This window comes from Megascapheus bottae, chromosome 25 (genome assembly GCF_031878675.1).
Source record: "Megascapheus bottae isolate mThoBot1 chromosome 25, mThoBot2.hap1, whole genome shotgun sequence".
NCBI lineage: Eukaryota > Metazoa > Chordata > Mammalia > Rodentia > Geomyidae > Megascapheus > Megascapheus bottae.
Window position 1 is genome coordinate 18,706,483 of NC_143533.1, and position 14,930 is coordinate 18,721,412.

At 37.2% G+C, this 14,930-nt stretch overlaps 1 protein-coding gene and 1 long non-coding RNA gene across 6 annotated transcripts in view; one reads left to right on the top strand and one right to left on the bottom strand.

Annotated features, from left to right (window-relative positions):
• LOC150046516 (uncharacterized) overlaps positions 1-14,930 on the top strand; it is an 82,621-nt gene that overhangs the window by 23,360 nt on the left and 44,331 nt on the right. For both annotated transcript variants that reach the window (XR_016539709.1, XR_016539708.1), the window contains exon 4: positions 14,078-14,312. This is a non-coding gene — a long non-coding RNA (uncharacterized LOC150046516). The remainder of the gene's footprint in view (positions 1-14,077; positions 14,313-14,930) is intronic.
• Slc12a1 (solute carrier family 12 member 1) overlaps positions 1-14,930 on the bottom strand; it is an 82,733-nt gene that overhangs the window by 12,320 nt on the left and 55,483 nt on the right. For all 4 annotated transcript variants that reach the window (XM_090358460.1, XM_090358459.1, XM_090358461.1 and 1 more), the window contains exons 20-23: positions 12,130-12,212; positions 4,224-4,367; positions 1,064-1,195; positions 720-831 (exon numbers count right to left, since the gene is read on the bottom strand). In XM_090358460.1, coding sequence (XP_090214586.1) covers positions 720-831; positions 1,064-1,195; positions 4,224-4,367; positions 12,130-12,212 — 471 coding nt within the window. The remainder of the gene's footprint in view (positions 1-719; positions 832-1,063; positions 1,196-4,223; positions 4,368-12,129; positions 12,213-14,930) is intronic.

Sequence of the window (14,930 nt, forward strand, 5' to 3'; positions counted from 1 at the left end):
GAAATGGTGGGACAAAGGATGAACAGATGATTAGCAGTGATACTCATTAGACACTATGCTGAAAATGAACTATATAATTTGTGGGTGTTGGGAGGGAAAAGGGGCTGGGAGAAAAATGAGGGAAGAGGTGACACTTCAACAGAAGTGTACTCATTACCTAACTTATGTAACTGTAACCCCTCTGCATATCACCTTTACAATAACAATACATTAGAAAAAAAAAAAACTGGGCTGGGAGTTTGGCCTAGTGGTACAGAGCTTGCCTAGCATGCACGAAGACCCGGGTTCCATTCCTCGGTACCACATACATAGAAAAAAGCCAGAAGTGGTGCTGAGGCTCAAGTGGTAGAGCTCTAGCCTTGAGAAAGTCCAAGGACAGTGCTCAGGCCCTGAACCCAAGCCCAGGACTGGCAAAACAAACAAACAAAAAAAAAAACAAACAGTAACCAGATACTAGTGGCTGATGCCTATAATCCTGTCAATTCAAGAGGTTGAGATCTGAGAATCATGGCTCAAAGTCAGCTGGGATGGGAAAATTTGTAAGACTCTATAATTAAGCAGAAAAAGCCAGAAGTGGAGCTCAAGTGGTAGAGTGCCAGCCTTGAGCAAAAGAAGTTAATGGGACAGTCCCCAAGCACAGAGGTCAAAACACACAAACAAAAAACATTAACATGACAACCATCTGAAATGACCCATCACATGAGAGATAAGCTACTTACGCAAGTTTTTCTTCCTCAATGCGATTGATCTTCCCTCCAACATAGATTCTTAATTTGCAGTCTTTCCATTTTTTTCTTAGAGTCAAGATATAGGGGATAAGGAGTGTTAACCCTAAAATAAAGAATAAATTATGATAGGAAGAGTGAATAAGCATTTTTCATTGAAAGTAAAAGAAGAGCATTATATTTTTACTCATGTTTATAGTTATAGTAAATTTAAACACTTAAATCAGAAGTGTTACCCTTTAACTGGTGCCATTTTCATGTGCCTTCCCTTTCAGTTTGTTGTTTAAACTCATATACTAGAATTCTGTTCCCTAGTGTATTACTCTAGAAGTTTTTACCTCCATCATCAAACAGCCACCAAACATCGATTGTGCCTTTTCCTTGTTTCCTTTTAAATTGAGCACTGGCTTCTACCAGTTTCTGGTTGAACTCCCCAACATGCATAGATTGGACGCTGTTAATGCTGCTGTCTGAAATGAAAGAAAATGAATGTAGCTATCTATGTTTTGAGGATAGACATAATACAACATTCCAATAGGTGGCAATAGGGAAAAGTCAAGATTTCCTGGTTTTTATAACTAGCCTAAGTAGCAAACTGCAGCCTCCAAAAAGTGGAGATAAACATCAACTCTCAGTAATTTAGATCACTTTGGGTAGCTAAATAAATATTTGATATGGTTTTTATGATGACAGGTATCCTTATAAAGCAGTGAGTTATTTTCATCTTCTCCATATTCTTAGAGTAGAATTATTATTTACACATGTAACCATGCCAAATAATTTGATACAGTTTCCAAAATATATCTTTCTAAAATTCAGATATAAGTCACGTAAACATTTCAGCCACATGAGCCAGCTGTGGTGGCTCATGACTGTAATCCTAGCTACTCAGGAGGCTGAGATCAAGGTTCAAAGCCAGCCTGGGCACTAAAGATGGTGAGACTTATTTCTAATTAACCACTGGAAAACCAGAAGTGCACTGTGGCTCTAGGGGTAGAGTGGTAGCTTTAAGCTGAAGAGCTTAGGGACAGCACCCAGACCCAGAGTTCAAGTCCCACGACAGACAATAAAAGAAAAAGAAAAAAAAAGTAATATATTGTGGTGGTTGGGTTTTCTAGAGACAATCAATGGAGTATTCTTTCATTGGGGAATTTATTCATTTGAAGCCTGTTTTGGTATAAGTTCCATAATTGGTGTAAGGTGTGAACTTTAGTTTGCCAGAAGCTATGGTGTGCCTCGAACTCTCAATTTGTTTCCATGGTTGGCCTGGCTCACTGCTATGTTTTCCTTTCAAGGAGTCTTATGAAACTTAAAGTCACTGCAGCTACTTGAATGTTCACATATGAGATGAAAAAGGGAAATAAACATGGAGATAAACAATATTGATAGTTGAGTAATAATTAAAATTGCAATATAAAAGCCATAAAACTTTTCATATAATTTTCACCCTGACAAGAAAACGGTGAAAATATCCCAGAAAATCTGTTTTTAAGCAGTACCCTTGTTTCTGTTTGTCAGTAGACACTCCTTTGCTTCCCGTGTAAAATTATTTCTCATTTCCTTGCCTTTGAAAGCAATGACTTCACTGCTCCCTTTCAAAGAGGTGGTGTCAGTGTGGTGCTTAGCATTGAAGTGACAGTCTCTTCACACTCCTCCTCTGTTCTGGGAGGTTGTTAAGCTGCTTTGTTGTATTTCATTCTATTTCCTTGTTGGGGCTTGTCAATTTTGAAGCAATTATCCTACATTGTTTCTATTTCCCTGAGACTGGTGAGGGACAAAGTAAATTTATTTGTATAGTGGACCAAACTCTGCCCTCACTTACTTGCAAATGGAAGGATCTGGAAGAGTCATTATTTGTGCCTGGAGTCAGACCTGGGTTTGATCTAGAGTTCAAAAGAATTGTCACCCACCTAAATAAAGCCCAGAATAGTGAATGTGCTCATGTTAGAGCTGCGTTTGAACTTTTAGGTATTAAAAGCAATGAGTGACATTATTATTTTTTTCTGAGCACCAAAACATATTGACTTTCAGAAGAGAACATTGGCTTCTGTTTTGTTTTGTTTTGTCTTTGCAAAACCAAATACTGTAATATAGAAAGAGGCTTCCTGGGCTGGGAGTTGGGCCTAGTGGTAGAGTGCTTGCCTAGCATGCACAAAGACCCAGGTTTGATTCCTCAGTACCACAAACATAGAAAAAACTGGAAATGGTGCTGTGACTCAAATGGTAAAGCTATAGCCTTGAGAAAGCCCAAAGGCAGCACTCAGGCTCTGAGTCAAGCACCAGGACTAGAAAAGAAAAAAAGAAACAGGCTTCTTGAATTAAGTCCTATCATTAAGAAGGACATAAATGCTGCCTCCTCCCAGTTAAAAAGGGACAGTATGGAGCTATGACTCCTGAATTTTCCACTGCTGTTACAGATAGTATCACATAGAACAACATATATGATACCCAAATAAACCAAATACTGGAAAAGGAAATAGTATAGCACCTAGTATTCAAAAGGATCTTGTTATTAATTTTTGCATTCTCAAAGTCCTGATATACCTCCAACTTCAGATTTGAACACATTATTTTCAAGGAACATGTCATTTTAAGGTTGGTAGTTAATAGTCAACTCATCTCAAAGAAGGGAATGTCAAAGAAACTTGAGGAAGCCTCTAACATTTTTAGTGAGATGATTATTAGCATTTCCCATCATTGTAAGTATACACAATTATGTGACAGGTAAAATTTCATCCCCTGAGTTGGTTATCATGGGAGGAGAAGCAAAATAACTAAACCATTTACAGGTTAGGATATGGCCTCTTAGAATGTCTATGGTCAACTATACCTGAAGGATGCCAAATTTCGACTTGGATTTTGCTGTTTAGAGTCTCCCCCCCCCTCAGAAAAATGGTCTTTCCAATTGAGGACTTTTTTTTTTTTTTTTAACATGAAGAAGTGCATGTTAATCTTTCTACCAGCAGAGGTCACTGTAGGTCTCATTAAGTGCAGACCTGCCTAAAGTGTTTTGGAAAGAAGGCAGTTTTTGAAAATGGATATTTGAATTATGTACCTACTTAGAAAACTTATAACCAACTCCCTCATACTTTAGCCCTCTGTTCCTGGGATAATTCTACTATTCAGTCAAAATCTACAGGTAGTAATAGCATCAATGGAGTTCTAAGCCAAGCATTCTGGTTTGTAACAAAGGTATCTTTCTGGAATTCTAGATCCTCTATTTACCACTTAGTAAAGCTGATAAACAGCATTTGTGCCCATACTTCTTGCAATAAGTGTTTCAGTCCCTCTCTAGACTCAGTTCCCCAGTTGGCTTAGTGGTTGAGTTCTTGAGTAGCATACAGGAAGACCCAGGTTCAATTCCTTGGTACCACATAGGAAAAAAGCCGGAAGTGGTGCTGAGGCTCAAGTGGTAGATCTCTGGCCTTGAGAAAGTCTGAGGACAGTGCTCAGGCCCTGAGTTCAAGCCCAGGACTGGCAAAAATAAAAAGTACTTACCCTTCTTAGGAGTTGGCTTAGTAATGTTTAACTTGCCAGCTTTTTTAAACAAACCACGGATACCTCCACTTCCTTCTGCACATTCATTGTCTTTAATGGTAGCTTCCAATGCTAATCTCTCTTGTTCCAATTTCTCCAACTCATCTGATGGAAGAAGACAAAACTAGTGTCTAAACTCAGAGGAGCAAGTTTCTAGGAACAATCTCCCAAACTTAGTATTTGAAGTGACATATGTACAGTAAAATTATGTTTGATAAGATTTTTCCCAAATGACAAAAATAATATGTTCAGTAATCTGTATCCAGAAAAGTGGCTGTTAAGTGTTATAACGCACAAAGTCACTGGATTTTGATTAGTGAGGGAAAGAAGGACTCCTTGGTGCCTACTTCATTTACTACTGTCCCCAAACAAACAAACTCATCCACTGTGTATATTTTCTACACTATAAACTAGTGGTTTCCTGGCCTAAGTTACTGGGACAAATGTTTACAATTGTTAAGTGACAAGATTGAAGTATACTTGATAGATTCTAGATATCAGTGAAAATTAAAGAAAGATAACCAGACCTTACAATAAATTTCTGTGAGCTCTGGAGGCAAATTGTAGTGAAAAACAAAATCCATCACAGATTGCTTCTATTCAGTAAAAAATAGAAAAAGAAACGATTTATGGGGGGGGGTGATCAAAGTCAGAGGAATAGAAGCTGAGATTTCTGTGTGATGTCAGAGTTTAAATTGTGAAAAGGTGGTCCTGTTACTGGAGTCTAAAACAAGACTCAAGATGTACAACATTTCTTGCCCAAAGTTTAAGATCATCATCTCAGCTTTGATGTCAGTCATGTGGCTGCCCTTTATCTCTTTTGGATTCTGATTGTGATGAAAAGAAGAAGGAAAAACAAAACCCTTGAAGCTGCTATGTAATATCTCAGATCCTTCTTTGACCTGCCTGGGATCAGGGCAAATAAGATTTTTGAAAGCAGTCATGTGACAGTTGCTAAACTGATGAGCCTTCTTTCACTAGGCAAGGTGGTACTTTTGTCAGATCTCTTCCTCTTATTGCCTGCTGAGAAAAGAGCTTCGGAAAATGAGCAGTACTCCAAGGGAGAGGGTAGAAGATCCAGATTCAGTGTACAATATACTGTAGGACTTTGGTAAATGTCAGCCCTGGGAGCCTGTTGCCTTATCTATCTATCTGTGAAGTGAAGCTATACAAACTCTCAATTTATCAATTATGTACTAACTAAATCTGTCAGGACAGACACATCCCTAGACAATGCTATTATTCAGCTACACAGAATTGTCTGGCCCCTTTCCAGGTCTTAGCAATTAATCTCTCGCCAGTGGCATGCGATTTAAGGTCAAATCGCCCATGTGATTTCCCCAAAGCCTCAAAGGTTCTCAAGACCAGCAGCTATAGAATATCTAGAAAATTAGACTGATGGTATTAAACCTTAGACAGGAGTTGCTTATCCCTGATGTTGAAAGGTGAAGACAAGCTGCATTTCACTGGGAGCCATAGCCCATTTTAGCTCTGCAGCTGACTTTAATGCAACATTAGGCAAGTCCTTTACTCTTCCAATGCCTCAGATTTCCTGCCTATGAAATGGAAAATCACAACTCTCTCCTTGGAGCCTTACAAAATGAAGAAACATTTTTGTTTGTTTGTTTGTTTGTTTGTTTTTAACAAATGTTGTAGAGCCCCTTGAAGAACAGAGCAATGACTGCATCTATACTCAGGATTTTGAGAAGCCTGGGATTTGTTCTAATCATTTGTGTTGCACTCAGTTTGCAAGTGAAGAAACCGTGGATCAGTAATATGTCTTAACCTATATTATCTAGCAAGTTACAGGGTATAAATACAAAGAGGAATGTTTGACTCTAAATCCTGTATACTTCCCACCCCAAAGACTTTCATGTGGCTAATTATTATAGTTGTTTCATTAGGCTCTATCTCTTCATCATGACATGAATTGAAATACAGTTACAGGGTGTGAGCCAGCTAATGCTCCTAAATAATGATCCCTCAAGAGGTATCATTTTAAAGGGGGGACTGTGTGTGTGTGTGTGTGTGTGTGTGTGTGTGTGTGTGTGTGTATGTGTATGTGCGCGCGTGGGTGTGCACGCACATTCTCTCTTTGCAGTCCTCTTGAAGGTCGTTATTTGAGAGCTTTTTGCAGGGAGGAAGGGACAACTGTAGTCTACCCTAGGGAGGGGATTTGTCTCTTTTCTTTTTTTGCTCCAACTCACAATGTGATTAACCACTAATTGCCATGTTCTTTGTCCTCTAGGTTGGACAAGAAAAGAAAAAAAGATAAATCTTCTTTTGTAACTGAGTCAGCTGGCTGAGCAAACTGGGCGCTCAACCAACAGTATACTTGAAGGTATAGCCACAGCCCATCCAAGACAGGGCAAACTTCAAAAACTCCAGGCCTGGGAGACAAAATCAAATTGTGTTTGCATGCTTTAGATTGGACAGTGCCCTCAGATATCACAGAGCCACAGTCTAACAGGTAGAATATATTCTAAAGGCTGAAAATTTCTTGTGTATATTCAGATTCATACAATGGTATGAATCCCACTTGCAAAGTAGTTCTTCACATTCTTATTAGAGCTAATTATTCATTTTGTTGGTATCTAAGGACTCTTTCTGTGCACCTCTTTCCTTTCTGCATTTCAGTTGGTAAGCAAAAGTGATGTTTTGATGTTCTCTTCGTATGACTTAGATATCTGTAGTACTGCATACCTCTGCTCTTATGAGAAGTCAAAAGTAGATTTTGTCCAAATGTGTCTTTTACCATGAATGCTGGCCAGGTGATGGGCAAAAATATACCTTTAGTCACAGAGGAGTGAGCCAAGGGAGTAGGAATGGATAGATATAAATCTATTTCCATCAAGGTGGCAATGAAGATTGTTTATGGTATGATTACAACTATCACCCCAATATCACTATTTCTTGGTTAATATTCAGAAATTATAACAGCCCTTTCCACATCGTATCTCATTTGATACTGCTACTGTGATTTTGCAAAGCTGGTATTAGCCCAATTTGCTGAAAAGGAAACTTAGGTTTGGAAAGTTCAAGATCACACAGCTACTAGCCTTAGTCTACTGATCCCAATTCTAGTGCTCGGCCCTCTTTCCCTTTCATTGTATCTTCACTACAGTATCTACCAGCTCTTCTGTCTTTTCAAGATTTGAAGAGACTCCCTGAGGTCATAATGGTAGAAGAAAAGACGCTTTCAGATTGTCACGGTGAAAGTGGGTTTCTCACCAATTTCTTCACACATATCCCCTGAATTTCTTCTGGTGGGAATGAAGAGTGTCTCCTGAGCCATATTACCAAACACGTTATAAATTGATGCTTGGCAATGGGAGTCACTCTATTTTTGGAATTCAATTTAGTTGTCAAAATTGCCTCAAATGTCCTAGCAGCATCAGTCTTTATTTTCTTTCCTATTTTTTTAAAGACATCTTTCATAGAAATAGGCAGGAATCTACACATCACCATCTGCTTTGAATCTTAAAGATAGAGAACAGTCAAATATCTGACTGCATAAGGCAGAGTAGGGAAACCTCCTGGGGAATCACATCCCTTCCTATTTTACAGCATCCTTTATCTTTCTTAATTATTCAATTATGATTCATTCCTTAGTCAGTCAACTCAAGGCCATAAATGTTCCTATGATTCAATATGCCAACCCCCAGGTGAAGTGCAGTTGAGTTGAAGGCAGAAGCTGTCCTGCAATGGTTGCCTTTCCAATCAAGTAATTATTTACTGCACAGCCATCTGTCTTTATTTTGCTAAGCCACTCAATCAGACACAGGAATATCACTGTACTCTGAGATGACCATAAATCATGCAGCGCTTACACAGAACACATGACCACTTGAATCACATTTCAACCCTTTATTTCTACCAGCAAAGTTTTGATTCTTTGTTGTATTTGGAAAACCTGCTAAATACCCCATGGGAAATAAAGAATAAGAATTTTTGTGTTGTTGAGCTACAAATTAATTTATTAAGAGAAACTTCCAGTCATCAGTATTGGGTGAGTTGCTATAGTGAACATGTTTGAATGTTATGAGCATCGATCTTATTTATATAAAAAGTTATTCTCATATAAGCCTGAGAGACTATATAGAAATAATTGTCATTAGCTGGCAAATTACCTATAAAGCTGGTTTCTATTCACTGCTTTATTAACTACAGTATATAGGCACTTTGAATTGCTAATATTTCCTTTAAATTATAATCTATGATGACACTGTAGTGCCTGAGTGGAAAAGCCATGATGATAATCATTAACATAGTATAATTCAATAACTTAAGATTTATCAGGCTCTTATTAAGCCTAATACTACAGTATAATATAACACAAGCTTATTTCTTACAATTCAAATCTAATATTAGGCTAGTGTCATATATTGCATAAACTTCAAAATAATGCACAGGACTATGGTATAAAGTTAATTTCTACCATTATGCAGTTGTTTTCCCACATTTGGGTAGCATTGTTTCTTTTTTATTTGCTACAGATAATTGTTATTTATAATTATTTTATTAGTATCCAACTGTATTTTTCTTTTTTTAAAACTAAAAAGAAATATTTCAAACATCTAAGTTGATTTAATTTCCCCTGGGAAATTAAAAGGGAATGCAGCTTACTGCCAGGATGCGTTGAGAAATGTCATGGAATTTGGTGGCTAGATTGCTTTATAGAAATATATTGATGGTGCATTTTGGTGGCTGGAACAGTGAGGGGTTGGAGCAATGTTTTCAGCAGCAGCCCATCATTCAGATTGAAGACAACACAATATACAAAGCAAATGCATAATATAAATTAATTCTTTTCATTCTCATTTTTCAGATGGAAATACATTATAGCACAAAGATGGAAGTTAAACCCAGGGAGATAGCAAGAAGACAGCTTTCCCACTGTCTCTGCTTCTGTCTCTATCTCTGACTCTGTCTCTATCTTTCTCTCTGAAGCACTCTTTCTCATTCTTTCAACAGGATCTTACTATGTAAGCCCTGGCTGACCTCTGCCTCTTGATCTTCCTGCCTGAGTGATGAGATTACAATTACAGGCCTGTATCACTACTCATGGCCAGAACAGGTCTCTTGAAATTAGATTCTTACCTGTAACAATTATAAGATGGACAGCTTCTATATTGGGTGTTTTTTTTAAAAAATATGCAAACAGTTTTGTCCCATATCTTAGATTTCACCAAGGCATCTAATAATGTAAGCCATCTCCTTCTTTGCTTCTCCTTTTTATAAGGTAGAATAGTGTCTTCAAACAGATAGAAGTTTGTATCTTAGCTCTACTAATTAACAGCCTTCTGAATCCTGTGTAAAACTGGCTTTTAACAGGTGAGCTGTTAAAATAATGATAATACTTACAGAGTAGGTGGGATGATAATATCATATGTGAGCATGGTATGTAAGTGCTCAGGTATGTTAGTAACTGTTGCTACAAAGGCTAGCAAAATAGTTATAAATTATTCATGATAACTAAGCAGAAATCAGTGTACCTGATCTAAACACAAAAGATACATCTAAAAGGGAAGGAGAAACCAAGCTGAAGGCACCAAAAGATCAACACGTAGGCTACACTTCTGCATAGGGTGGATTTAGTTTTGAATGATCCTCATGGTCAGATAGCATCTCTATTTTATACAAAACATTTGGCCTCTGTTCCCCTTTTCTTCTTCCTTTTCCTTGGCTACAACATGCTAAATTAGTTACATCAGAAAGTTCACTTAATCTGATATTCTCTTCTACAGCAAACAGGCTCTGGATCCATCAGAGAACAGCACTTACAAATCCCTGCCAGACTCCTCCTTTTTGCTGAACATAACCAGCTATAACTCAATGCTGCTATCTCTTTAAAGACCCAGTGCTGCTGGAGAAAAAGACTCCACAGCTGGGATTTTGTTTTTGTGTGTTGAAATGTTTGACTTTCTGATCTCTCCCATTCCTCATCCTGACTTTTAAAAAGCTTTTAGTTTATTCTCAACACCAGTGAAACTAGGCCTGTCTTGCTTTTTTGAAGTACACTATTCCTCTGGTTGTGAAGAGAATGGAGACTGGAATATAGTGTATGATCTTCACTTTCTTTGCTTCAAGTCAGATTTTCTTTTATTTCAGGTCATCTTGAACATCCATGTCTTTCTCTGGATTTCTTGTTGCTACTACATCTTATTCCATGTCTGTTCCTTTCTTTTCCACTATCTTTGATTTCTTCTACTCACTCATGCCCATTCCTCAATCTGGAAAAATGCCCAGGCCTCCCATCTTAAGATCTATAGATCTTCCATGACACATCACTCAATCTTGTTCCTCTCTTTACTTCTTACTTCTCAAGATGGTTGGCTACATCCATTTTCTCTGCCTTTTTTGTGGGTCATGGGGCTTTAACTATGGACCTGGGCACTGTGCCTGAGCTCTTCAGCTCAAGGCTACCGCCCTACCCCTGGGCCTGGGTGCTGCCCCTGAGCTCACCAGCTTCCTGATTCCTTAGCCTTTTTGGATCCTCTTTCCCTGCTCTTTGAGGCCTGTTTCCTGTGCTTTGGAGTTCTCAATTGCACACATTTTGGGGTGTTCTATTTTCTAGTGTCATGATTTCAATTGCTGTCTCCTATACTTTTTTGTTAAAGCTATCATTTAAAAAAAAAAAAAAAAGCTGTGCTCACACCTGTAATCCTAGCTATTCAGAAAGCTGAGATCTGAGGATCGAAGTTCAAAGCCAGCCTAGGAATGAAAGCCTGTGGGACTCTTATTTCCAATTAACTACTAGGAAACCAGAAGTGGTGCTATGGCTCAAAGTGGTATAGAGTGCTGGCTGAAGTTCAGCTTAGAGACAGTGTCCAGGCCCAGAGTTCAAGCCCCATGACTGGGGGGAGGATCCAAAACAAAAACAAACCATGCATGAGTAATTTTTAATTTTAAACAACAGAAAATTCTTATAGTTCTGAAGAGTAAAATTCTAAGATCTAGATCTTAACAAAAATGACTAGTCTTGGCTTGAAGGTGGCTGCCTTGTTACCATGACCTCAAGTGATGGTGACTGTTTAAGATATTATTTGCATAATACCTTATTTGTATGTGTGATCTACTAGTAATATATCTCTGTGGTACTTACTCAGTTGTGAGTCTCTTGAAAGTAGAGACCAAGTTCATTCATTTTATTCTACCCAGTAACTATACTCTGCCTGCTACATAATAGCTATCCAAAAGAAAATCCCTTTGCCTTAGATACATGACATAAATGGACTCCATTGTGAAGTATGGCTGAAAAGATGGATTCATATCCTGTCCTAACATTTTCAGCAATTCTTCAAATACAATCTTTATTTCATACACCAAAAAAGAACATGTTTAAACCTAAAGACTAAACAGGAATACCAAATTGTACATAAAAAAGTGAGAAAAAAGTGAGTCACTAATCTGAATTAGTGTTTCTGCTCTTACCACAATTAGTGATTCACATCATGATACATCTGGGCTGATTTCCACATTAGCTACAAACCAGTTCTTAGACCCTCAAAAGCAAAATACATGTTTTCTGGAGGAAAGTTAATCTTCATTCTCTGCAGAAATTAATTTGGTAGGCTATTATACTGAAAATGTTTACTTTTGTTGATGCTGTCTTTGTGGTTTTGTGATTAGAGAAATAATTGCTAACTACCTGAATCATTCCACATTTCTGATTAGCAAGCAAAAAAACCACTTGTGTTAGCAGTAGGGAAGTGTACATACACCACTGGTCAGTCTTATAAGTTAAGCTTCTCTGTCAAGAAATTTTGTCTATGTAATGTACTGTTCTATCACCCTCCTCCTTCAAACAAAGTCAGACATATTGTAGGTACACAATATTTGTTGATTAAATAAAGGAAATACATACCTTGTACCTGAAGAACTTGGGAAATGTCAAACCCTTGGCTGATTCTGACTATGACCACGCCGATCTCAAAATCAAATGCATCACTGAAAGGGAAGCAAAGTTCTTAATGTTTTAAAGAATTCCTTTAATCTTCAAGATTTGGGCAAGTACAAAGACTTGCTTCCATGATTTTGAAATCATAAAACTAATAAAATTCTTCAGAATATAGACAAGAACTGATGTTGTTTATTCTCATTTTGCCCTTTTTGAAAATAGATTTTGAGTAGAGACAAATCATTTATTAGGTAACCAGCTTATTCATTACTACCAACTAAAAGTTTTCACAACAGCCTATGACGCACTTTAAAAATGATTAAATATATTATAAAGTGATCTAAAATCATCAATGATATATTTAGAGTAGATCATTTACAGGTTGCAACCACCCACTCGCACATTATTTTGTTTTCTGAGATAGGGTCTGTGTTATTAGTTCCCATATTGGCTTATAACTCTACTCAACTTCATTACAGTTCTAGGATGGTTGGTGTGTAGCACCATACCTAGCCCTTTTCCATTTTAGTCATCCAACTCATGTTTACAAATGTCTCCAGTCCATCTGGGGAACTTTTACCATTTACCAATAGCTAGATCTACACAGACCATTTGGAGAAATGCTTTTTCATGGCAACCCTGAATAGTTCAAAATACCTCTTATGCCTTTCTACATCAACCCCAATGAAATTAGACCATCTAGAGTAAAACTAATGGTTCTTTATTTCTGCTCTAGTCTCATAGTGTATGCTTCCTCTGGCTGTAAATATGGAAGCAAGCCAATTAATCATTTGAGTCACTATAAACCTTCGCCCCTGGGATTTCCTTGCTAAATATTCTTTGTAGTTGAAGCCCAGACCTGTTATCAGTAGATGACGTCCTCCCAGGACAATGCAGTTTAGTTCCCTACTGTGTATGCAAATAAATTTCCACTAACTAACCTGTACTATTAGATAGTGATAATTTCAGTGTAATATAAGTATCCATGCAAAACTTGATAAATGATCTTTACATTAACAAAGTAGATCCATTCTAGCACAATTTGTCACAAATTAAATTTACACAACTAAATCTTGTTTCTAGTTGACTTTGATTATAAAATATAGACAATGTGTTCCAAAAAATGGTTTGAATTTCCTGTTAGCTGAGATAATAGACCTCCAAGAGCATAAGGATTAGACCTGTCATTGCCAGCTTTGAAGATTGAAAAAGGGGACCAGGAGCTGTGCCTACATGTAGATAATGTCTAGAATCTAGAAGTGTAAAGGAATTTGTCCTAGAGTCTCCTGAAAAGAATACAACCTGTTTTATATCTTGATTTTGGTAAAATGAGACATATATTAGACTTCTAGCACAAAGAGCTATAAGATAAAGCTGTGTTTGTTTTGAGCCACTAAAAATTGGAGAAGTTTGTTAGGGCAGTCATTGAAACAGATTCTATGTAAGCATATCATAGACACAAAATCTTTTATTCAAAGAAAAATGGTAAAATATCACCCTCCTATAATAATAGCATGGTGTTAACAATAATACTGTGTTTTACTTTAAGGATATAAAAATCAGAAAAGAAAATGCAATATATATGTGGGATTATCTTCTTTTTTTAAATAATACTTCATTGTTATAGCAGTAAAGTCATTTAACTTTACTCATTCAGCTAAGTTTTATACTAGTAGAAATTTGAGCCACTTTAATTAACATTGAACTTTATTACCAGAGAAACCAATTACTAACTTGTAAAAGCCAGAGGCCTCCTTGGTTCAATTATTTTGATCCCTTTGAATTTCTAGAATGTTTGCGATGACAGGAAGGCCGGAAGAAGAGCCTATATAGTAATTGTATATCAAATAATGGGCTCTTTGAAGATTTATGCATTTCCTACTCATTTTCTTCCCTCTCTTCTTTTGTTCCCCAGGATGAGAAGAAATTTTACTGAAGTATCTGAATAATGAAGGGAGAAGATACAATTCATATCTAAGAATGTCTGCTTAGCAACTGATTGCAATTGTAACTATATATCAAAATGCGGTTTGCTGAGCCCGGGAAAGATGCAGATCTTGATTTCCTGGTCTACCCTGAACCCAGTTATTATAAAAAAAATACCAACAGGAGCAAGGTGGCAATCATGGAGTCCAGCTTTTCTATGTTTGGTAAATATTGCATTTAATATGTAAGGCTTTTTTTTAATATGAAAGAGACTAATAAGTGAATTTCTGTTTGGTTAGTAATGCATATAATTTCAGACCTCTTTTTAATAGGATGTTTCTGTTACTATATTGTATCAAACTGCCTAAAATAATGATTAATGAAATGCTCAGTGGGTGTCATCTCCTACCCAGGTAATGTGAACTCTTGGGGCATGCTGTGAGTGCTGTGCTGTGCTATGCTGTGAAATCCAGGCATCGGAAGTCTTGACTGATTTGGTTGACACAAAAGATAGCTATTAGGAATACCTAAGATTGCCCTTCTTGTCTGATTGTTTTTAAGCATAGAAAAAAGTTCTCTAGAATATATCTCTCTGTAAGTGGGGAATTTGTCATCTATCAAAAGAGGGGGAAATTTGTCATCTATCAAAAGAAGAAATCAAGCCAGATAATATATACATCTATAAAGTACTTTTGGAGGAGGCATAGCATTAGGGTCATTTGAATTTTTGAATTTGTGTAGTCCTGGGTTGGAATCCTAGCTCTGTTACTTAATGGCACTGAGTTTCCAGGATGCCTCCATTTGTAAAATGAGAACAGGATTAGTACTTATTTTAAGGGCTT